Here is a 25868-nt window from a genome sequence, read left to right as displayed (position 1 = left end):
GAAGGCCATCTCGGCGTTGAGAAGTGCCGACGGAGGGCCCGAGAGGCTGTATACTGGCCGGGAATAAATTAGGACATTGCCAACACTGTGCTCAATTTCCCCACCTGTCAGCGGTTCCAGCCGGCACGACCACGTGAGACCCTTCAGCCCCATGAGTTGGTCACGTCCTCCTGGTCGAAGGTGGGAGTGGACCTGTTCCATGCGCTTGGCAGGGACTACATCATCATCATTGACCACTTTTCAAGCTATCCTGAGGTCATACGCCTGCACGACACCACGTCATCGGCTGTTATCCGGGCCTGTAAGGAGACCTTTGCTCACCACGGCATTCCGCTCACCGCGATGTCAGACAATGGCCCCTGCTTCACGAGTCAGGAATGGTCTTCCTTCGCTAGTGCATCCAACTTTGCACACGTGACGTCCAGTCCCCTGCACCCTCAGTCAAATGGCAAAGCAGAGAAGGGCGTCCACATTGTAAAAAGGCTCCTCTGCAAGGCTGCTGATGCAGGATCTGACTTCTGCCTCGCCTTGCTGGCCTATCGCTCAGCCCCACTGTCCACAGGCCTATCGCCGGCCCAACTGCTTATGGGTCGCACCCTCAGGACCACTGTGCCGTCCATTCATGTCCCAGAACTCGATCATGCTCCGGTACTTCGGCGGATGCAACAAGAGCGTGAGCAACACAAGGCGGCTCATGATGCTCGGGTGACTGATCTTCCTGCCCTGGTGCCTGGAGATCATGTCCGCATACATCTTCCGGAGGGTGGCTGGTCGACAACCGCTGAGGTTCTTAGACAGGTGGCTCCCCGCTCGTTTCTGGTTCGTTTGCCTGAAGGCTTCATTCGCCGCCGCAATCGCCGTGCCCGTCGTCTGGTTCCACGCTCGCTACGAAATTCTGCACCGGTGCCACGCCCTCCTGTTGTCCCTGACATGGACTTTGTTGAGCTTCCGGATACCCTGCCTCCTCCTCACTCGACCGTGGCCCGGCCCATTCCTCAGCCGGTGGATCCTGAACCACCCTTGAGGCGGTCAACCCAAATTTGTCGCCCACCTGAGAGACTTAATTTTTGAACGACTATTGGACTCACTTACTTGTTCTGCCGTACTGTTTAAGAGTTTTTCATTGTTAATAGCATTTGTTTTGTTCTTGGTGTAACATAGTTTTCCTCTGCACCTGGCACCTTCCCGTCCATATAGTATAGCTACATGTACATATTGATGTAAATAATGCACACACATGATCAGACACACTACCTACACTTTATTTATTCTCATGTAGGCACATATTGTTTGCGAAAAGGGGGGATGTCATGATATACATCAGCATATCATGGTGTAATCACACACACACTGACACACTGATGGACATACAGTAGTACCAACCAGCATACACAACATTGCAGCCAATCACCAGTGAGAGCACACGCACTATAAAGACAGGTTCCCGCTCATTCTAGCAGCAGCCAGCTCAGAGCACAGAGCTCACAGCCTGCCTCTCAGACATTCACCACGTGCTGAGTGCCTCACCTAGATAGCGATAGGACAGGGTCCACAGATAAGCTGGTAATGCATGTACCCAAAGTTACAGTATGTTATTACAGTTGAGTTGTTAATAAAATAGGCTGGTGGGGGTTTGCTGATGTTGAGGTACTGGAGGTGAAGGTTGTCCCGAGTCCAGAAGTGGCAGTTTGCGGAGTGTCGGAAGACTCAGGAGTCCAGGAGGCGAGAGAGGCCGATGTCTTGACCTTTGCCTCCCTGGTAGCCCGGAGACGGATCTTGTTGGAATGGAAGGTCTCGGGGCCGCTGAAGCCAGGGGTGTGGGTAAGCAACCTAGCGGAATTCCTGAAGTTGGAAAAGATTAAGTTCGCCTTGAGATGGTCTGTGGGGGATTCGCCCAGAGATGCAAGCTGTTTATTGACTTCTTCAAAGATAATTACGACGTCAGCAGTGGGGGGCGGGGTTATAAGGGTAAAACTGGGGGAGGCAGGGTGGGTGGAAGGGAACGGCAGGGAGGGTGGGTTGGTGGAGTTTTATTTATTGACTATGTGATTTCCTGTTTGTTCTCTTTTCCTTGGTTTTGGATTGTGTATATTTATAAATGTCTTTTAAAAATATTTGTGAAAATAAAGCGAGGAAATAAGGAGCAGCGAAAATGTATTGGAGAAAACAAAGGGACTAAGCACCGAAAAATCCCCGGATCCGGATGGCCGCCACCCTAGTGATCCAAAAGAGAGAGCTGCAGGGATAGTGGATGTGCTAGCTATGATTTTCCAAAAATGTTTATGATTTGGGAATGTTCCCATCCGGTTAGAAGTTGGCAAATGTTGCACTACTTTTCAGGAACGGAGTGAGCGAAAACAAGTGAATTACATGCCAGTTTGCCTGACATCACTGTAAATGATGCACTGTAAATTCTATGATAATCTATGATGATAATCAGTTGTTGGGAAAATGCCGGAATTTATTATTGGGAAGTCTAGTCAATGCAATTAGAAAAGCATTGTATGATTAGAACAAGTCAATGTGGGGACAGTCTCAGGATATGGGGCCAACCATTTCCGATGAAGATGAAGGAGAAATTACATCAAAGGATTGGGATTCCTTTACCCAGAGGGTTGTGGATGCTCCACTGTTGAATATATTTAAGGCTGGAATAGACAGATTTTTGGTCTCTCAGGGAATTAAGAGGTATGGGGAGCAGGTGGGAAGATGGAGTTGAAGCCTAAGATCCATCACGATCGTATTGGACCGTGGAGCAGGGTCGATGGATATATGGGCTACTCCTGCTCCTATTTCTTGTGTCCTTGTGTTCCTGTTTGATTCTTTTAGATATTCTGTAAAAAGAAAACATGATTTAATGCATGGAAAATGCACCCTTTTCATTTTCCATGAATATTTGCATTTATACATCACCTCTCAGGAAAGCCCAATATAACCAAATACCATTTTGTGGTGTAGTTAGTGCTGCGCTGTCAGGAGTACAGCAAGATCATGCAAACAGAAATGTGATAATACCAGACAATCTGTTCTAATGATAATTGGAAGGACAAATACTATACAGGCACCACTGTTATGTTAATGGGAGAACACCCCTAGCTCTTCCTCCAAATACTGCTGCCATGATATCTTCACATCCAACTAAGAGGGCAGAGGGTTTAAAATTTCAAAAGACAGCACTAATGACAGTGCAGCACTCCATCAGTGTTGTTCTGAAGTGTTGGTTTGGACTTGGACTTTGGCCTTGGATTTTAATCAGCCTTCTGGGGAGGGTCTGGGAGGAGGGGGACCTGTTAAATGGTGAAGGTGGATGATTGGGATGGGGGTTCTTTCGATTGAGTCCGTCTCCTTTCCACTGTCATACCATGTTGCTAATGACATGAATGTGGTGGTCAGCCCTGAGGCCAATTGAGCTACTTAAGTCGTCAGTTAAGGGCCTCTGCCCACCACAGCTGGCATTTTACCAGTAACAGGTGGGTCCCACTGCGTACAAAGACTGTTGTGAACTGTGGCGGTCTCCCAGTGGAGAGGGCGGGGGCCCTCCTATTTGAGCGCTCTTTGGGCCTTAGAGGGAGCCACCGGTGGCAATGGCCAGCCATATGTTAATGGCACTGCCGGCCCTCACCAAATATATGTTCCCCTCGTCTGCCTTACAGATCCAATGCCCAGGCTACACGTACCTGATTGGGAGGGTGATGTCTTTACATGACATCCTCATCTTCCAGGTGCAATCTCAGCAGTGGCCACCCGGTGGTGCTGGTGAGCTGCCAGCTTTTCGATTGACCGGTAGCTGATAGGGGCGGGCAGTTTCATAGAAGTTTCATAGAATTTACAGTGCAGAAGGAGGCCATTCGGCCCATCGAGTCTGCACCGGCTCTTGGAAAGAGCATCCTACCCAAGGTCAACACCGCCACCCTATCCCCATAACCCAGTAACCCCACCCAACACTAAGGGCAATTTTGGACATTAAGGCCAATTTATCATGGCCAATCCACCTAACCTGCACATCTTTGGACTGTGGGAGGAAACCGGAGCACCCGGAGGAAACCCACGCACACACGGGGAGGATGTGCAGACTCCGCACAGACAGTGACCCAAGCCGGAATCGAACCTGGGACCCTGGAGCTGTGAAGCAATTGTGCTATCCACAAGGCTACCGTGCTGCCTTGTTGTCCTTAGTAAGGTCAGCAGCCTCACAAAACAAATTAGTTGCCTAAGCCCTTTAAACATGGTCATAGGTCCTGCACTTGGACGAGGTGGGGTTGCTCTCGCGAGCCGGGACCCCAGCTGCAAAATTAAAATTCCAGCCCCGGAAAGGGGCTTGAAGCCACAGTCTTCTGATTCGAGCAAGAGTGTTACCACTAAGCCATGGTTGACACCGAAACTCACATTTTCAAATTCCAATTATAGACCAGAACACTCTGCCCAGGCAAATTATTCCCTAAATCACCTTTTCATTAGTATTTCCATGCTGGTATCTTCATTGAGTAAGAACTACTTTGGCTAAAGAAATAAAAATCAATGCAACTAACCAACAATGTTGAAGGCTACCAGGGATTTTAGAAGTCAAGCGCACCTTAATTTGAAAGTACCTTAAAGTATTATTTTTTTCCAATCAAGGGGCAATTTAGCGTGGCCAATCCACCTACCCTGCACATATTTGTGGGGTGAGACAAACACCAGGCAAAGACGGGGAGAGTGTAAAAATTGCACATTGGATAGTGATCCAGGGCCGGGATTGAACCCGGGTGCTCAGCACTGTTAGGCGGCAGTGTTAACCACTGTGCCACCGTGCCGCCCCATTTAAAAGTACCTTAAATGAACCTCAGCATTGTGAAATATTTATTTAGCAGGCGGGTGTTTAATTGTATGCGGAGTTGCCACGCCCACCTATATCATTCTCTGCAGGTTGTTGCAAGTGCCCATTGTGAACGGTATGTGGGAATCACTGAATTGCTCAGATTTCACAAGCACTCGATTAGGAAAAAAAATCAAACAAGCACAGTACACATAGCACAGTGTTTAAATACCGAATTTCTCAGGTTCAGCACCACTGGCCATTTGCATAAGTGGATCCATCATCCTCTACACAATGGAGCATGCTTTAACCTGCCCAACATCAAGGTAAACAAAGATGAGAATTATTGCAATAGAGAGCCCTTACTCTGTACCCTAGCAATTAGATTTCAGACTACACTGAGTAAAACGTAGGGCTCTAAATGTTTATTGAAATAAAACAGCTCAACGAGCAGTATAAATGATGAATGATATGCTGTTATTCTATTTTATATGCATAAAAGTTCTCCTTTTATATGATGAAACATACTGCAGTTCCAAACTGATGCTAGTTTCTGTGCTGACCAACACAAACTTAAAATCAAAACTTTTTCTGCTTGTTGGACGTCTGATTCAAATAATAATAATCGTTATAATAATCTTTATTGTCACAAGTAGGCTTACATTAACACTGCAATGAAGTTACTGTGAAAAGCCCCTAGTGCCTGTTCGGGTACATAGAGAGAAAATTAAGAGTGTCCAAATTACCAAATAGCACGTCTTTCGGGACTTGTGGGAGGAAACCGGAGCGCCTGTAGGAAACCCACGCAGACACAAGGAGAACGTGCAGACTCCACACAGACAGTAACCCAAGCCAGGAATCGAACCTGGGATCCTGGGCTGTGAAGCCATGGTGCTAACCATTATGCTACCATGCTGCCCTAAAGATGTATTGAAACACAAGCTTGCACTTCCCTTATACTAAACAGGTAAAGTCTTTGGTAATCTGTATCATGCAATGTGAAACCTGTGGTGAGATTCTATTCCAATTAGTACATTAAATTAGCTACTGCAGTCCCTAAAATCTCAGACCACATGAAAGTAGCTGGAAAGCCTATTGCGTCATCAAGCTCTTGGCTCGTTTGAGAATTGCCTTGCGTGGCTGTGAGTTTAATCTTTTTTTCCCGATTAAGGAGCAATTTAGCGTGACCAATCCACCGACCCTGAACATCTCTGGGTTGTGGGGGTGAGACCTACACAGATACGGGGAGAATGTGCGAATTCCACACGGACTGTGACCCGGGGCCGGGATCGAACCCAACTCCTCAGTGCCGTGAGCTAACCACTGTGCCACTGGCAGTGGGGTTTTAACCCCTCACTCATGCTATTTCTAACAGTGATTACAGGTGACAAATTCAACAACCAGTATAAAAACATTTTTATCGTAGTCCTTCGTTGATGCTTTCAATTTACATCAAGACGAACCAGTCAGATCTCTGAAAGCTGCTGTTAAAAGACCTCGCTGCGGCGTTATTGCTTCTGCCTTTATTGTACTCCAATAAGTGCAACTTGTGACATAAAAAGTACTTAAAGATCAACAAGTCTCCAAAATGCAGTTCACAAAGCTTACCCACCCGCATAACTTTCCAGATGCCTAGCTTGCCCAATATGATGGTTCCAATATATTTTGAATTTAATTAAGGCTGGACTCGAAACATAAAATGTGGACCATATTCAACTGATGGGAAATCATCTGTGGAGAGAGAAACAATGTTAAAAACTAGAACCAGAGGACACCATCTCAGACTAAAGGGACGATCCTTTAAAACAGAGATGAGGAGGAATTTCTTCAGCCAGAGGCTGGTGAATCTGTGGAACTCTTTACCGCAGAATCATATCATATAATTTACAGTGCAGAAGGAGGCCATTTGGCCCATCGAGTCTGCACCGGCCCTTGGAAAGAGCACCCTACCCAAGCCCACACCTCCACCCTATCCCCATAACCCAGTAACCACCCGACACTAAGGGCAATTTTGGACACGAAGAAGCAATTTAGCATGGCCAGTCCACCTAACCTGCACATCTTTGGACTGTGAGAGGAAACCGGAGCACCTGGAGGAAACCCACACAGACACGGGGAGAACGTGCAGACTCTGCACAGACAGTGACCCAAGCCGTGAATCGAACCTGGGACCCTGGCGCTGTGAAGCAATTGTGCTAACCACTATGCTACCGTGCTGTGGAGGCCAAATTACTGAGTGTCTTTAAGACAGGGATAGATAGGTTCTTGATTAATAAGGGGATCAGGGGTTATGGGGAGAAGGCAGGAGAATGGGAATGAGAAAAATATCAGCCATGATTGAATGGTGGAGCAGACTCGATGGGCCGACTGGCGTAATTCTGCTCTTATGGTCTTAATGTTACTGATCAATGACCTTTGTCAGATCTCTGGAAAAAGCTGCAGCCACCTGCAATGCTAACTCTGCACTTCTCTCCCTGTCGATCTTCCAGACGTGCTGAGTGTTTGCATAATTTCTGTTTCTAGTTCAGATTTGCAAACACGGAGAATTTTGTTTTTCCATTAAGATTCCTGCCGGTGTTGGACCGTGGCTGCCTCTTTTAAGCTGGCCAGGCTGTCCATGTGGCTAGTCTTTCACAGCGGAAAGGGTGAGTTCACCATTGGATGGGATTGGATTGGATTTTGGATAAATGTGTTTATTATCACATGTACCGAGGTACAGTGAAAAGTATTGTTCTGCGTGCAGTCCAAATAGATCATTCCATACATGAAAGAAAATAGGACATACACAAATAATAATAATACACAATATAAATACATAGGCACAGGCATCGGGTGAAGCACACAGGAGTGCAGTACTACTCAATAGAGAAGATATGTGAAGAGATCAGATCAGTCCATAAGAGGGTCATTCAGGAGTCTGGTAACGGCAGGAACGAAGCTGTTTTTGAATCAGTTAGTGCGTGTTCTCGGATTTTTGTATTTCTGCCCGATGGAAGAAGTTGGAAGAGTGAATAAGCCGGGTGGAAGGGATCGTTGATTATGCTGCCCGCTTTCCTAAGGCAGCAGGAGATGCATACAGAGTCAATGGATGGGAGGGTGTTTCACGTGGTGGACTGGGCTGTGTTCATGACTCTCTGCAGTTTCTTACAGTCTTGGGCCGAGCAGTTGCCATACCAGGCTGCGATGCAGCCAGATAGGATGCTTTCTATGGTGCATCTGTAAAAGTTGGTAAGAATCAATGTGCACATGCTGGATTTCCTTAGTTTCCTGAGAAAGTATAGGTGCTGTTGTGCTTTCTTGGTCGTAGCGTCGACGTAGGTGGACTAGGACAGATTGTTGTTGATGTGCACACCTAGGAATTTGAAGCCATCAATCATCTCCACCTCGGCACATTGATGCAGGCAGGGATGTGTACGATACTTTGCTTCCTGAAGTCAATGAATGGCCAGCTCTTTAGTTTTGCTGACATTGAGGGAGAGATTGTTGTAATTACACCACTCCACTAGGTTCTCTATCTCCCTCCTGTATTCTGACTTATCGTTGTTCGAGATTGGACCCCTACGGTCATGTCATCAGCAAACATGTAGGTGGAGTTGGAGCCACATATTTGTGTGTACAGGAGTATAGTCGGGTGCTAAGTACACAGCCTTGCCGGGCCCCAGTATTGAGGACTATCATGGAGGAGGTGTTGTTGTTTATCCTTATTGATTGGGGTCTGTGGGTCAGGAAGTTGAGGATCCAGTTGCAGAGGGAGGAGCCAAGTCCAAGTTTTTGGAGCTTTGATATGATCTTGGCTGGGCTTATGGTGTTGAGGGCAGAGCTGTGGTCAATGAAAAGGAGTCTGACGTAGGACTCCATGTTGTCAAGATGATCCAGGGATGAGGGCAGGGAGATGGCATCTGCTGTGGACTGGTTGTGGCAGTATGCGAATTGCAGTGGATCAAGGCATTCTGGGAGTATGAAGCTGATGTGTCTCATGACAAACCTCTCGAAGCACTTCATAATGAACATACAGAAATCAGCCCCATTTTGCACTGTGGCAAAGTTAAAGGGGTCAGTATGAAGCTGGAATTAGTCAGTTGCTTTTTATTTTTTGTTATCCACAAACTTTCAGATTTGCAAAGTCATTTATTCCTCTTCCAATTTGTCTACAGTCAAACACTAATGAATTTACAATAAACCTCAAAGAATTGACAGCATGAAACAGTAAAGGGAGAGGAAATTATTACAAAGGAATCGGAGATAACAAAAAACATAGATTGACAGACTAATGTCTAGTGAATGTGTTGAAGAGTTAAGATGTAAGTTTGATCCTCTAATTTGATCACAATAAGTGTAATTTTATACTAATATATTGAAGACAAAAGCATTGGGATCATAAATTCAACAAACCAACAACCAGGTTAGAAACACTAATAAAATATTCAAGGAGCACATTAACATTCTGATATTCTCCAGAAAGTTGGGACAGAGGTTATGAGTTTAGGGGTGGGGGATGTGGGGGTTTCCTGACCCAGCCCCCACAAATCGCAGCAGCCCCACAGCCACATTTAATGTTCAGTGGAGGATTAATTGGCTGGAGGGAGGTCTTCCACTTATTTCTTGGGAGGACTTCCGTCCCCACCAAGAATGGCCGGCGAATTGGCTGGAAGCTCTGCAGTGCCAGTAATGGCCAGGATGGGACTGGAAGCAATTCCCAGATTCTATGTCCCAGAGTCCAGGAGCAAATAAGTGTTGTTGGGGATTACACGGCAGTGAGGGAAGGCGAGTCCCAGGGTTTGATAGAGAGACCAGAGGAGAGGGAACACCCATGGGCAGACATTGAGGAAGGGTCAGGGGGCACTCAATGTGAAAAGGGGCTCTTGAGGGAAGGCCTCCTTCTCGCCTGAGACCAGAGAAGGATAACTTGCTGTGCTTGTCCTGAATTTTTCACGATATTGGCCGCGTAAGGGTCTCAACTGATGTGAGGTTGAGTGACAATGCTCGTCTTGCCCATCTTGCATAACATTGTGGACAGGTCAGAGAGTGGGTGGGACTCAGTGGGAAGACCACCCAGGCATTTTCCCACCTGGAAACTCACCGGGGCGGGGGAGGATAGGGTTGCTGGGAGGGGTAAACCATCAAATTCTACCATTGAGCACAATATCTAGGCTGACATTCCAGTGGAGTCCTGAAGGAATGCTGCCCAGTCCGAGGTGCCATAATTTGGCTTGTTAATTCATCCAAGGCCCTGGCTGCTTTCTCAGATAGACAGAAAACATATAAAGACAAGCAGCGAATTTCTCCTTGGTGTCCTGGCCAATATTTATCCCACAAGCAATATCACAGATTAAAAAAAAAAATCAGATTAATCTGTCAATTATCCCATTATTATTTTTGGAAGCTTGCTGGGCATAAATTGAAAGCTGCATTTCATACAACAACGGATATGATTCTAGAGTATATCATTAGCTGGAATGCGATTGAGTTGTCCTGAGGTCATGATAGGCACTATTCAATAGAAATCTTTCCTTTATACCTTGCAACTCCCTACCTACCCCACGTCATAATAGAAGAACAATCACCACAAGAAAACCCACCAAAACCTTCTCAGGGTGAACCAGGGATTGGCTGCAATGACAGTGGTGACAGCATCCCTCATATTCCAAGAAAAAAGTAATTCAGTGATATTGACAGGAAAGACTCCTCATGTTAAACAGGAACCTTCCAACAGAGAATAGTTCAAAGACCCTGCTCAGGATTTAAGCATGTAATTTTGATTCAGGATTGAGGAGACGGTTCCTCAGAGGAGGTGGTCCTGTGGTAGCACTCCTACCTCTGAGATAGAGGTTGTGGGTTTGAATCTCACTCCAGGACTTAATGTCCACGAGTGGTGTGATCATAATGTAGCCAAACTCTGGATTGTCAACCTCTAGAGCCTTCAAACATGCCTATGGTGAGAGTGTGCAGGACGCCTGGTCAGCTCTGCTTGATGCATTGGTGCTGTTGGAGATATGGCCTCCAGCTTGAAGCTAGCGATGTGTTCCAGGAAAAATGAGCTACAAATGTGCTTTGTCTGTCTTGTCCCTAGACACAGGGAGACTTCTAGGTTTCTGCTCGGTAGAAGTGCTATCCTTATGAGCCAACATGGGTGTCTCAGTGGTTAGCACTGCTGCCTCATGGCAAGGACCCGGGTTCGATCCCAGCCCCGGGTCACTGTCCGTGTAGAGTTTACACATTCTCCTCGTGTCTGCATGGGTCTCACCCCCACAACCCAAAGATGTGCAGGGTAGCTGGATTGGCCACGCTAAATTTTCCCTCAATTGCAAAAAAATAAAATAAATGAGCCAATGCCCCTCTGTCGCTTCAAAGAGGTTAGAATACACTGCACCATTTGAAGAGGTGCAGGGATTCGTCTTGCTCGCTGGTGTGCTGAAATTTAGCATTGCTGGTTTATGTTGAGCTTGATCACTACCATTTATGTGCAGTTGTTTGTGTCACAAGATGGCGCCGGAGCGTGGCGACTCTCTGCGAGCTCTCCCCAACAGATTCCCTTTTTTACTTATCTTACAATCGTTCTAATCTTTTCCCTATTATGTATTTTTTTTATTTCCTTTTCTTTTCATGTACTTAATGATCTGTTGAGCTGCTCACAGAAAAATACTTTTCTCTGTACCTTGGTACACGTGACAATAAGCAAAATCCAAATACTGTACCATCTACTGAAGTCGGGAGAATGAATGGGAAAAAAGGGAAATAGGGAGAAATGCGTTAAACAGAACTAAAACCAGTCAGATGGGTACTGGGAAGCCAAGGTGCCTATACCCCTGTGCCACAGATCATCCTCACTCAATCAGCTTGTTCAAAAGCAGATCTATTAGTGGTTCCTATAATAATTGCTGTTTATGGGATCTTTCTATGCGGAAGTTTGCCATCACTTACAGCACAAATACCACTGTATTTCACAGCATTATTACGGTATATGAGGCCATTCAGCCCATCATGTCTATCAGCTCTGCATAGGAGGAATTTACCCAGTGCCACTCCCCCAGCTTCTCCCCAAGCCCTGCACATTCTTCCTTTTCAGATAATCTATAGAATTCCTACAGTGCGGAAGGAGGCCATTCGCCCATCGAAAGAACAGCCCTACCTAGACCCAGTCCCTCACCTAACCTGCACGTTCCTGACACTAAGAGACAATTTCGCATGGCCAATCCACCTAACTTGTACATCTTTGGATTGTGGGAGGAAACCGGAGCACCCGGAGGAAACCCGCGCAGACACGGGGAGAATGTGCAAACTCCACAGACACCCGAGGCTGGAATTGAACCCGGATTCCTGGCGCTGTGAGGCAGCAGTGCTAACCACTGTGCCACCTAATAACAATCCAATTCTCTCTTAAATCTCCCTTCACTGCATTTCCAGATGGTAAGGTCTAGATTCTAACCTCTCACTGCGAGAAAAAGTCTTTCCTCATGTCACCATTGCTTCTTTTGCCAATCTCCTTAAATCTGTGCCCTCATGTTCTTGATCCTTCCAGTGGGAGTACCAATTTCCAAGGAACTCATTCATTGCATCAGTGAAGCATTACATATGTCTTAGTCTTTCTTTCAATATGAGATGCAATGAAGACTGGGTGAAGTTCACCTTTTCAGGTTTTTAACAGTGAGACCATAGAGGTCAAAAGATAAGCAAGTCACATGGAAACAGGAAAAGACCGGCTATTCCATTAAGCCTGTCCTGCAACATGTTGGCTGAAGCATGTAAATAAACACGACCCCCTCCTCGCAGTGATACCATCTCCAGTGATGGCAGAAAATCCAGCACCAGTTAAGAGGAAACAAATACTTCGGAAAATTCCTCTCATTCTGTCGTGATCAATTGTTTGGGATCTTCAGAGCCACGCAGAGGAGCATATTAGAACCTCTGTTGGTATAGATGGAGGAATCATGAAACTCGGTGCTGATGGGAGAATAGAAAGCCTTGCCAAGTTCCGTCATCACATGGTTGGGGTTGTAGGTCAAACTGTGGCACTTAAGATTAGAACAAACCTTACGGGCTGGACACATCCCAATGATTGCATAGAGATAATTTTAAAAACTGAGAGGCATTAAATGAAAAGGGGGATTGAGAGATTAATCATTCTCCCTTCAAGTAGCAATAGATGGACTTGACGAACAAAGTGATCAGTACCTACAAATTGGAAGCTTAATGAGGCACAATTATACCGTTACGTTTCTCAGAGTAATGATTACTGGCAAAAAGATCAAAGGGCTGGATTCTTCCACCCTGCCCTCCGCAAGATTGCCACGGGTGAGACACGGATCATGTAAAGCTCCATTGACATCAGGCGGGAATTTCCGATCAACGGGCAGGCGTGTCCGGAAAATCCCGCCCAATATCTAACAATTAGTGCAGATCAAAGCTTCAAAAATAAGACAGCAGAGGCAAGTGTAGCTGTACTGAGGGTTGTACCTGGTGTTCCCACGATGTTGGTTGTATTTTATATTTGGAAAGCAAAAGATATAACACATGTTCTTGGGTTATTAAAGTGAGTCAATCTGAGCAATCTCACCTTTCGATGTCTTAAAGCTCAAGATTCCTGAGTTTAAGGGATACCCCAACTGATGAATTCTGTCCAAGAACAGCCTGCATTTACATAGCACCTTTAATGTAATAAAACACCCAAAGGTGTTTGATACTGAGCCACAGAACAAGATATTCCACCAGGTGACCAAAATCTTGGCCACAGAGGCAGGTCCTAAGAAGCAGCTGAGAGGAGGAGAGAGAGTAAGCTAGGGAGATAGAGGTGAGTATGGAGGGAATTTCAGGGCTAAGAGCCAGGCAGTTGAAGGTACGGCCACCAATGGAGGAGTGATTAGAATCCGTGATACTCAATAATTGGCAGAGTACAGAGATCTCAGGCTGGAGAAGATCATGGAGATAGGGGAGGGGTGAGGCTATGAAGGAATTTGAAAACAGGAGCAAGAATTATAAATTCAAAGTGTTACTTAATCGGGAGTCAACGTAGGCCAATGAACACAGGATGATGACAGAACAGGACAAAGGGTTCTCAGTGAATACAATTATTTACGTATTTTACCTTATTCCTGATTTCTGGCCATATTTATTCAGATTTTGTAAAGGGGTATTTTTTTTTTGATACAGTAAACCTCCCTGATAAAAGGTTCCTCAAATAGGAGTTCACCTCTGATGGACTGTTACTAACACAGATTTGAAAGATAAAAAACTATTTCTCCATTGCTCTAAAGAGTATGAAAAGAATCAATTCAGAAAATATTTTAATTGCGTTCTGTTTGAAAAATCGTTTTCCCTTGCTCTGACCCTGAAGGTTAGATCTGTGCATTAATCGTGGCCTCTAATTCAGGGAATGGTCTCCTGTATGTGAAAGTTATAAAGATAGGCATGCGAGAGCCAGTGCATGCAACACTTAATAATTGCGAATAAAGTTGAAATATTGTATTGCCAGAGTCAACCCAGGTAAATTCTGTACAACGGTCAGGATATTTTATTTAAGGCACAGACTGGAGAAACAGTGGCACAGGCAAGATGCCCCGGAATAGCCTCCTTCCCGGTGCTGTCACCACCGGAACGTCGCGCTCCTGAGTGGGAGAGAGGGAGCTGAAGATCCCAGTTTGAAAGCCTAGAGGGGTTCCTTACCTTGGCTGGGTGGTCTAAGTGCTGCCCTGGTAAAAGGCCGATATTCCAGGAGCTGGTCACTCGTACTCGGGCCACAAGTGACCACCAGCTGAGGCCATCTTGACAGGACTGATGGAGAAACGGTAGGGTGCAGCTGATCCGCTGCAATTTATTACAAAGAGTCAGGCTTTCTGAAGAAAATGCACAAAATGCTAGTGATTTAACACAATTTATTTTTGCTTGAATAATCAACTGGATCATTCAGTGGAGTTTTGTTGTTTTCATACATAGTTATAAGAGCTATCTTCAGTGACTGCTTAATGTTTTCATATGAATATAATCAATAAAGGAGAATAATTCACCAAACTCAAAAGTGGAACGCCCTTTAAACCACAGCAGGCCTTAACAACCTATTATTACACTGCTAAAAAAGATTACAGATGATCGGCTTATGGAAAGACTTCTACATCTTATTGCCAATACACATGATACAGTAATAATTTTACACCGTGTTGCCAGTCTACAAGCATGTACATCCCCATTGTTTCAACTCGGTTTTTCAATACTGTGCCTGCAAGAGAATTAGTTCAACTATTGAATTGCAAGTGTAGACCCCCTCTAGAAGCAAGAGCTTGAAACACTCCCCCCTTGCATAATGTATGGCATCTTTTAAGATTGTTTTGGTTAATTTTTTTTAAAAGCAAGAAAGAAATAACAGAAGAGAAACGTGCGATAAATCCTGTGTTAAATTTCAACACCCGTGTCTGCAAGCTCAGGGGGAGGGGTTGGGTGGGGGGGGGGGAGGGGGAGGGGGGTGGGGGGGAAAGAAAAAGTTTAGTTAAAATGAGGGACACAGGCATCGGAATATTGGTACTTTGAAGAAAGATTTGTTCTTAGAATACTTTTTCCCACTAGAATTACACATTTTCTTCCCAATTTTGAAAATCATCTTAAACTGTGCAGTGTAGTCTGAAAGAAAGCTATCTCAGTTAAAATGAAGCCAGTGTTTTTTGCATATACAAAGATTATACCTTTTCTATTAATTGTACAAGAAATCGTGGAGTTACACTCAAAACACTTTTAAGTTAGGTGGAATCAACTTTTAAAGCGTGGATCAGACACTAAAACAGTTGAAGTGCTAGTGCGTTTGGGTTGCTTCCAAAAATGCCACCTGATCAGAATTTTTTTTAAATTTTTTTTACAGAGTTCTTTATGTACAGCAAAACCATTTATGATTTTTTTTTTGTTGTGTGTTTTATTTTTTTTTTAAATAAGCAAGAAGATTTTTTTTAATACCCTGAAACCATGGGTTCAAGAAAATTATAAGGCTAGATGCTGTGTGTAATCAGTGATTTGTACACTCCTTGCTGGAACCTCAACATGTTATGATCTGCTGTGAACATCCTCAGTCACAGGAAAGGTATCAAAGGCGCTAAATAAAAAAACTCCTCAGCTCGGTTTGAAAAATCGCCCGTACCGTCGGTGCTCCGTGGCACCAGGCTCGCACCAATTGCACTCTCTTCAGATCAACGAATGAAAGTGATTTCCCATGCGGTTTTAAAGTTGCTCATGCTAAATTAAAATATCCTCTTGTATCTAAACCATGCTTTAATGTGTGAAAGCAGCAGGCACACACTTTTGTCTGCAGTCGGCTCCTTCCCTGCTCCAGCCATTTCCTTCTGGGACACTGGCAGTAGTAAAAATGCGTTTCTGTAAAAGATAGACAGACTTGCATTTATATCACACCTTACACGCACACAGTCCCAAAGCGGTTTAAAGTCAATTAAGGGCATTTGAAGTGTGCAGCCAATTAGTGTACAGCAGGATCCCACAAAAGAATTGAATTGAATACTGGGTTTTATGCCAGGGGATATGGAATATAAAAGCTACCATGCAACCAACACACCTCTGTAAGGCCACACCAGTATGAAGGATGTCGAGATGATGGAGATAATACATTGCAGGTTCTCTAGGATGTTGTTGAAGGAATATAAATACAAAGAAAGTTGTGGAAAAATTGAGGCCGTTTCCGTTAAAGCAGTCAAGAATTCGGCTGACGTGATAGAATTGCTGACAAGGGATGGGAAAGTACAGGGTGTTACAGGCACTTCCCAATGGCTGAGGGATTGAGAACGAAAGAGCATTGATATGAAATGAAGTACAGGAGATTTGGGATGGAGAATGGCTGAAATCTTTTTTAACAGAGGCTGTTAAACATCCATCTGGAGTCAGTGATTGAAGGAAAGGGGAATCTGAAGATATGAGACCAGGGTAGGCACATGGGATTAGGATTATTTATGGGAGAAGCATGGACTTGTTGCCTAAACTGCTTGCCTTGTATCGTACGTACTATATAATTCTAAATGATGCATCTTTTGGCTTGGATGAATTAGGGAATCTACCCATAAAATCCATACAGTGCAGAAGGAGCCATTCAGCACACAATCTTCCCACAGTCCAAAGATGTGCAGGTTAGGTGGATTGGCCATGCTAAATTGCCCTTAAGTGTCCAAAACGTTAGGTGGGGTTACTGGGATAGGGTGGAGATGTGGGCTTAAGTAGGGTGCTCTTTACAAGGGCCAGTGCAGACCCGATGGGCCGAATGGCCTCCTTCTGACTGCACATTTATGATTCTATGATGACTGGCAGGGTGTGGGCTGAACTGTGTGTTCCAGCAGAGAGCTGCCGCAGACTTGTTCTGTGCTGTAACCATTCGATGATTCTCTGGAAGGTGGAGTTGAGCATTTAATGCTCACCTTTATGTAATGAACAAAGTTGTTAAATTCCACATCGATGCTTGAAGCCAGTAACAGGATACCTGTGTTCTTTTTCACTGCAAGTGTAAAGCAGCGCTATACAAAATATAAACAGAAGGTGGCACTGTCACACAGCTCCTCGCTCAGGATTACTGTACCTGTACCTTTGATCTTGGCAGATCATTAGTGAGTCTTCTTATCAACCTGTCTCGTTGTTTCCTTTTTCACTCTGGTAACTTTATACCCCTCAACCTGCTAAGGCAAAAGAAATAGCAGTTGCTCTCGAGTCCGTAACCAATAGTCTGAAAGGCTAAGGTAGTCACACTGCACTTTCAAAAGCAACCTCCACCACAGAGCATTAAAGTGTGTTAGTACGATGAGTCTGATATTTGAGTGCTCTTTTTTTTTTTAAAAAACTTGCCGTAATCTATGCCCCACACAAACAGATCACACAGGCAGCAAGAGAAAGGTCCTGTAAGAAAAGTAATTGAGGAATCAGTGTCACAGAGAAGGTTCAGTGAGAGGGAAGCCAAAGAATGTCAACGTGTATTAAAGAATCGGCATGCAACATGAAAATCTGAATCGATGTACAGGTTCTGAAACTGTTAAGTCCCAACATTCCCATGAATGGCGCGGTTAAACAAATGGCATGCTAGCCTGTATCAAGAATAACTCAATTATCTGCAGCCCAATATTCATCAGCGCATTCTCAACCTTTTGGAGAACACCCGCTGATTTAGGCACGAGCTCCACATTATCGGGATGAGAAGCGGTTAAATCGCAGTGCTGGAAATCAGTTGAGCGGTCGTTTGGGAAAATCTCGACCAACTCGGGTGCAAAGTAGAACAAAATCAAGCTGAAGCCAGGCGTGATGCTCTCGAATTGATTCACGTGGCAGAAGCAGGTCCATCGCAGGATAAAGTGAGCTGAGACCCTCATTACAGGAAGCACTTTCAGTTGCACAACATCTCAGCTAACAGTCCACTCCAATCAGTTTAAAATAATTCCACACATGGCAGAATTAACAATTAGCTGCAAGCCACCGGCAGGTCCCATTCCCCATAATAATGAAAGCTGCCTTCCCCAAACCCCGCCAAACTAATGTTTCAGGTGAATGGTGGATATTTCACAAAAACATCAAGCACAGAGGCAGAGAACTGTGTCCATGGTGAACCCAAGATTCAAAAACCCAAATTAACTTATTCTTTTCTATGCAAACGTGAGCATTGGGTAAACAGAAAATGCACCCTGTAGAATATAACTTGGGAGTCAGACAGCATCAGGGCTACCTATTCACACAGAACCAAAACAGAATGACAAGATTCAGCAACATAACTGATTAATTGTGAGGAGCAGCAATACTAACTGGTTAACTAAGTGCTTCCGCAGCACAAACAAATTCTGCAACAACCACCAGTTAATTCAAAGATTCGGCAATTCCAGCCAGTAACTAAGGAATTCAGGAACACTAATTGGTTAGTTGAGAAATTTATCCGAATAACTAGGTAACTGAGAGGTTCAGCCACAGGAACTAGTTAGCTAAAAGTTTCAGCAACACTAACTAGCTAACCACAATTTTCAGCAGTACTAACTGGTTAAGTGAGAGATTTGGCAACACTAACTAGTTAACTAAAAGTTTCAGCAGCACTGACTGGTTAAGTGAGAGATTTGGCAACACTAACTAGTTAAGTAAAATTGTCAGCAGCACTGACTGGTTAAGTGAGAGATTCAGCAACACCAACTAGTTAACTAAAAGATCAGCAGCCCTGGACAATAACATTCATCAATTGAGGCAATCAACAATAATACAACTCCATGTTCTTGGCTACACATTTCTCCACAGCATGTGAGTTCTTCAGTATGATATTGTTTATATTATTTAATTTCCAAAGTTTGCATTCAATTTATGGAACAGTTGAGAGTTTTCTTTCTAAATACGTGCGTAAGACAAAGGACAATGACTTTGGCAAAAATTGCAGGGCTGAGGTGAAAAAGCCAAGGTGTGGGACTAATCGGATAGTTTTTTCAGTGAGTCAGCTCAGGCACGAGAGGCCTCTTTCGATGCTAGGTGATTCTATTTCAAACCTCAATATTCTTCACTCCAACTCTTTCAATAGCGGCACAAATAAGGACAATTTAACTCCAGTCCACAAGCATCCTCCACCACCGATCCTGTGTGTTTCTCAATGTTTTCAACCTTTGTCGAGTTAAAGGTGTTCTTTCGTGCTGACAGAATGGTTATTAATTTAGAGAGGGAGATGAAGATGAGAAGTGAACTATTTTGGGCCTAAGACCACTGTTAACCCACCACCAAACTTTTGTCCCCCACGAAGCAGATTTCTCTTCGCCAATTTATCACAGATAGCTGATTGTTAATTCTGCCATTATTTTCTTTTTTTCTGGCGAGATAGCTGCAAACCTCCTGTCCCATGGTACCACTTGCAAAGTAGTCAGCACCTTCCTCAGCACCTCGCCCTACCCCATGCAGTTCACCATCCTCACGCTCCCTGTCTGGGGACAGAACATGTCGACTCACCACAGTCCGCGTGACCTGGGGGAAAGGCGACGGGAAAGGAATGGAAATGCAGAAGTTAAAGAGAAATTGCGCTCGGGTGAGTTTAAGCCCCAAACCTTGCACAAAGCTCAATGAGGAGAACATTCAAGAAGCAGATAAATGGTCAGCATTACTTTTCTGGTGACAACATTCCCATCATCGTCGATGAACTGCTCTTGCATGACCGTCTCCCCGGGAACTTTCTTTGCGTCCTCGCCCTAAAAGGGTGCATTACGTGAAAATTAAAGCGTGATTGTTTTTTTTAAAACATGGGGTACAACACACCATTGCACCCACGACATCCCGGTCTGTCTACAGCACTGTCAGTATTTGGGCTTAGTTAACCATCATTATTTTTAAATGCAGCTTTTGAGTAACAGCTTTGCCAACACTCCAGAATTGTGCTGGAGTCTCCATGAATTAAGAGATCTAGGCCGGGATTCTCCGCTATCCGGCGGGGCGGGTCATACTGGCGCCAAGGAGTGGCGTGAACCACTCCGGCGTTGGGCCGCCCGGAAGGTGCGGAATCCTCCACACCTTCAGGGGATAGGCCGGTGCCGGCAGGGTTGGCGCCGCGCCAACCGGCGTCGAAGGGCCTCCGCCGGCCGGCGCGAGTTCTGGCGTGATCCCTGCGCATGCGCAGGGGGGTTCTTCTCCGCGCCAGCCATGGCGGACCGTTGCAGCAGCCGGGGCGGAGGGAAAGAGTGCCCCCACGGCACAGGCCCGCCCGCAGATCGGTGGGCCCCGATCGCGGGCCAGGCCACCGTGGGGGCCTTCCTGGGGCCAGATCCCTCCACGCTCCCCCCGCGGACTCCGCAGGCCTCCCGCAGAGCCAGGTCTCACCGGTAAGGACCTGGTTTGATTTACGCCGGCGGGACTGGCCGAACACAGGCGGCCACTCGGCCCATCGCGGAGCCGGGGAGGGGGAGGCCACTGCCAATGGCCCCCGACCGGCGCGACGCTATTCCCGTCCCTGGCAAAAAACTGGCACCGGAGAATCCAAATCAATTATCGCGGGGGGGGGTCAGAGAATCCCGCCCCTAATCTCTGGCACACAGCTGTGAATAACAAGCAGGGAGAAAAAGAAAGGATGTCAACCTTTGCGCTCATAACAAAAATTCGTTCAACACTTTTATTTATTGGTTATGAAAATATCAGTCACACCGGGGTGATAAAACGTGTTTGATCGAGAGTGAAGGGTCTTCCATTTAGTTCATCAAGCATTGATGCATTTCCTGATGTGAAGGCAATGCCTCATACATGTGGGCATTTTGCGGGACCAATAGCAGGAGATTGAGTAAATTGCACGATTATGTCCAATCAGAGTGGGCACCTCTCACCATCAACAAGGCCAGAGGCTGCTTGATTTACACTTGATATTCATGGTGCTAAGGAGTTGCCCTGGCTCCGCCTGGGCCAGCCTGGGTGAACAGGGCATCTTATACCCACAGCAGCAGCAGGCAGCCACAGCAATGCAGAGCTGTAACGGAGATGGAACCACACTTTGAAACAAGAATATTGATCTAGGTGCAGTGTGACTGGGTGTAGGTCCTTTCGATGCAGTAATACATATTTTTGCATCTTAGTGTGAGCATAATAATGCAAATTTTCTTTTATTTGAGCTTGTACCTTTTTGTGTTTGTAAGACCTGTCTGGGGGCAAGGCAACTTTGGCTCAACCCTCTCATCAGACCCGGGAGACACAGCCCTTTCTGCTCCTCCCCAGTATGCACCCAGAAAACACACCAACTCGAGCGTCTGGACTCGGAAGACACACCCACTGCAACGTCTGGACTCGGAAGACACACCCACTGCAACGTCTGGACCCGGGAGACACACCCCTGCAACGTCTGGACCTGGACACACCACTCCTGCGCCTGGACCTGAGAGACACACCCACTCCTGTGTCTCAACCCAGTAGACACAGCCCCTCCTGCATCTGGGAGATATTCTCCCTTTTGCTCGACCTGGGCCCAGGAGACAAATCTCCTTCTGCTCCTCCTCCGTCCGGACCCGGAAGAGACACCCCCGCCTGTGTCTGTTCCTGGAGACGCAGTCCGTCCCGCGTCTGGACCTGGAGACACACCATCTCCAGCAGCTGGACCCAGGAGACACCCTCCCTCCCGCTTCACCTGGACCTAGGAGACACAACCCCTCCAGCTCCTCTTCCACCAGGACCTGGAGACACAGCACCTCCTGCGCCTGGATCCGGGTGACACGCAAACCTGCGTCTGGACCCGGGAGACACTCCCCTCCTAGATCTCGGCCCGGGAGAGACACCCCCCACCTCTGTCTGGACCCAGGAGAGACCCCCCCCCCCTCCTGCACCTCCTGTGTCTGGACCCAGGAGAGACACCCCCTCCTCCACCTCCGTCTGGTCCCAGGAGAGACACCCCCCCTCCTCTGTCTGGTCCCAGGAGAGACCACCCCCCTCCTGCTCCTCCTCCGTCTGGACCCAGGAGAGACACCCCCCCCCCCCCTCCTCTGTCTGGACCCAGGAAAGACCCCCCTCCTGCACCTCCTCTGTCTGGACCCAGAAGAGACACCCCCTCCTCCACCTCTGTCTGGTCCCAGGAGAGACACCCCCCTCCTCCGTCTGGACCCAGGAGAGACACCCCCCCTCCTCTGTCTGGACCCAGGAGAGACCCCCCCACCTCCTGCTCCTCCTCTGTCTGAACCCAGGAGAAACCCCCCCTCCTCCACCTCCATCTGGACCCAAGAGAGACACACCACCCCTCCTCTGTCTGGACCCAGGAGAGTCCCCCCTCTCCTGCTCCTCCTCTGTCTGGACCCAGGATAGACACCCCCTCCTGCATCTCCTCTGTCTAGACCTGGGAGAGACACCCCTCTCCCCCCCCCCCCCCCCCAATCCCCTCCATCTGGACCCAGAGGAGACACCCCCTCCGCTTTTCCTCTGCCTGGAGAGACCCCCTCCCCACCCTCCCTCCTGCACCTCCTCTGTCTGGACCCAGGAGAGACACCCCCTCCTCCACCTCCGTCTGGACCCAGGAGAGACACCCCCCCTCCTGCTCCTCCTCCGTCTGGACCCAGGAGAGACCCCCCCCCCCCCCCCACCTCCTGCTCCTCCTCTGTCTGGACCTAGGAGAGACCCCCCCTCCTCCACCTCCGTCTGGACCCAGGAGAGACACCCCCCCCCTCCTCTGTCTGGACCCAGGAGAGACCCCCCCCCCTCCTCTGTCTGGACCCAGGAGAGACACCCCCTCCTGCTCCTCCTCCGTCTGGACCCAGGAGAGAGACACACCCCCTCCTCTGTCTGGACCCAGGAGAGACCCCCCCCCCCCCCACCTCCTGCTCCTCCTCTGTCTGGACCCAGGAGAGACACCCCCTCCTCCATCTCCATCTGGACCCAGGAGAGACCCCCCCCCCTCCTGCTCCTCCTCTGTCTGGACCCAGGAGAGACCCCCCCCCCCCCCCTCCTGCTCCTCCTCTGTCTGGACCCAGGAGAGACACCCCCTCTCCTGCTCCTCCTCCATCTGGATCCAGGAGAGACCCCCCACCCCTCCTCCTCCACCTCCGTCTGGACCCAGGAGAGACACACCCCCTCTCCTCTGTCTGGACCCAGGAGAGACACCTCCTACTGCTCCTCCTCTGTCTGGACTCTGGTGACTCTGTTAGCCCCATCCTGGGCCTGAGAGATGTACACCCACTCATGGGATGTTCCTCACCTACCCTGGCCATGAACCTCCCTAATTCACCCCCTCCCACCCCAACACCAATTGCCTAAATTGTTTCGGGCAAGTGGAGATTCTATCCCAGTCAAGGCTCCGTGTGATTGTGCTGATGATACCCCTGGATCTAAGTCCATTTCCTGATCAGTCAGTCACCCTCCTTGCGGATAGCAGCTGGCAGGCCAGTGGAAATCCATGGTTGTTAACTTCAGTGTTATGTTAATTGTATTGTTAAGATTAAGGGTAAACAGATGGAAGGTACTGAAGAAGTACCTTGAGCACACATAAAGAGGGTCCACTCCTCACCCCTCTTATAGAATCCTACAGTGCAGATGGAGGCCATTTGGCCCAGCGAGTTGGAAAGAGCACCCTAATTGAGCCCACACCTCCAACCTATCCCCGCAACCCAGTAACCTCACCTAAACTAACCTTTTTGGACACTAAAGGAAATTTTAGCATGGCCAATCCACCGAACCTGCACATCTTTGTACTGTGGGAGGAAACCAGAGCACCCTGAGGAAACCCACACAGACACAGGGAGAACGTGCAGACTCCGCACAGACAATGGCCCAAGCCGGGAATCGAACCTGGGATTCTGGAGCTGAAAAGCAACAGTGCTAACCACTGTTACCGTGCCATCCTTATGTTCATGTCTAGGTGGCCACGTCACAGAGGCTGCATTTATTGATTATCGTTGGTTAATTTATCATTTTCGTTTAAAAAATCATGTATCTGAGACACTAGGTGAGTAGGTAGGAGACATACAAAATACTGCATTCTTCAAATACAGGAACTATGAAGAAAAGGACTTTTGTCCAGTTTCACACTTCACTATCCGGTTTGGAATCCAATTCTCACTTATTAATGGAACAATCCTGTGCTCTCAAAGAAACCGGTCACACTTAGAAAGATCCAAAGTATTTTTCCAATGGATATTGCTGTATCGTTATTGTTATGCCAACAGTCACTTTGTTACGATGCCACACATTCATTCAAGGTGTGAATCTGTACGGAACTTGGCCGATTCAAAATAATTATTCATACAGCTCACACAGAATTTGTTACAGATCGTCAAACGCTACAGCACAACGGGCGTTTCGTTCTCATGCAGGAGTAATCGGAAAAATCATAGAAGGAGCATGAACAGCAGACGCACAGGAGTCATATTCTGCATCAAGCATCAGTGGGGAGGATTTATTTCACTTCACACGCTTCAGTTTTGTTTCATTAACGTCACCACTCAAATAAACAGCGCAGGGCAAGAGAAGGTTCACACATCACCCAAAGCAAGAACACAACAGCAGTCAGAGCATGTTTTCTGTTTGACTTACAGTTTGATGGACCACACAGCCAATCCCGTTATAGAATGGGAGAGTCACGACTCTCACTTCCACCGTGCCACCCTTTACACACTGTGGTATATATTCAACTGCACGGTCCCAGCACAGGACCTCGGCACGAGGAATGATACAAAAGATTTTTGCATCTTTTATTTCCTGACTCAACGCGCGTGTCTGTAATGCACTCCCTCTGGACAACCCCACATCGATGGGTGACAATCCCATTACGCCGAGTGAGCGTAATTAAGATGGATTTTCGTGTCAGCCCTTGCTATTTGTTACCTCGTGCACATTCTTCTGAATTGTCAGGAAGCACACTGGGCGAGACCAGGAAAGTCTCAGGGTTTTTGATGCTCTCATGGTGAGACTGGCCTGTCAGATAACTGACACGTCCTGTATATTGAAGAGATTATATTCAGAATCACCTCTACTATTGGCAGAGATCTGTTTTCTTATTCCAAATTTAGAGTACCCAGTTCTTTCTTTTCCAATTAAGGGGCAATTTAGCGTAGCCAATCCACCTAACCTGCACATCTTTGTGTTGTAGGGGTGAGGCAAACACGGGAAGAATGTGCAAACTCCACACGGACAGTGAACCGGGGCCGGGATTGAATGCTAACCACTGTGCCAGCGTACCGCCTAGAGATTTGGTTTAGGTTATTGCCTCTGTCATTGATTTAGCTGCAAGTTGTATTTGGGACATGAATGGAAACAGAAAATGGTGGAAATACTCAGCAGGTCCGGCGGTATCTGGTGAGAGAGAAACAGAGTTAATGTCTCAGCTCTGTGACCTTACATCAGAACTGCAGGCCAAAGTCACACGGCTGAAATGATAATTCTGGGCACCATCTTCCTGCTGCGCAACGCAACCTGTGGATGCCGGGAGATCCCTCTTCCGGGATCTACCTGGCTCCCCAGACCTTGTGAGATCTAATGTGATCTCGCAAGATGTCGCAATGTGAATCCTGCCCATTGTGGGCGGGGTCACTTTTTAGCAAATCTGCATATTAGAGTGAGACAGCTAGCCTTACTCTAATATGCACTCCCACAATTTACCCAAGGTGTGGGATCTAACTCCCTTGCCTTGGAGACCTCA

At 47.0% G+C, this 25868-nt stretch overlaps 1 protein-coding gene and 1 long non-coding RNA gene across 48 annotated transcripts in view; both read right to left on the bottom strand.

Annotated features, from left to right (window-relative positions):
- Positions 1–1248: 1248 nt before the first annotated feature.
- Positions 1249–6602, bottom strand: LOC140392403 (uncharacterized). Its single transcript, XR_011935336.1, has 2 exons — positions 6408–6602; positions 1249–2834 (listed from the first exon to the last, which is right to left on the bottom strand). It is a non-coding gene; the product is annotated as an uncharacterized lncRNA (long non-coding RNA).
- An 8045-nt stretch (positions 6603–14647) lies between these two features.
- ank3b (ankyrin 3b) overlaps positions 14648–25868 on the bottom strand; it is a 1101178-nt gene continuing 1089957 nt past the window's right edge. For 35 of the 47 annotated variants that reach the window (XM_072478848.1, XM_072478844.1, XM_072478845.1 and 32 more), the window contains 4 exons: positions 19879–19962; positions 19610–19741; positions 17355–17445; positions 14648–16144 (listed from right to left, as the gene is read on the bottom strand). In XM_072478848.1, coding sequence (XP_072334949.1) covers positions 17374–17445; positions 19610–19741; positions 19879–19962 — 288 coding nt within the window. In that variant the 3' untranslated portion in view covers positions 14648–16144; positions 17355–17373. Of the gene's footprint in view, positions 16145–17348; positions 17446–19609; positions 19742–19878; positions 19963–25868 lie in introns of all 47 variants that reach the window. The other 12 variants (XM_072478838.1, XM_072478835.1, XM_072478837.1 and 9 more) reach the window with 12 other exon arrangements.

This window comes from Scyliorhinus torazame, chromosome 16 (assembly GCF_047496885.1).
Source record: "Scyliorhinus torazame isolate Kashiwa2021f chromosome 16, sScyTor2.1, whole genome shotgun sequence".
NCBI classification, from domain to species: Eukaryota; Metazoa; Chordata; class Chondrichthyes; order Carcharhiniformes; family Scyliorhinidae; genus Scyliorhinus; species Scyliorhinus torazame.
This window is presented reverse-complemented; position numbering and strand designations above follow the sequence as displayed.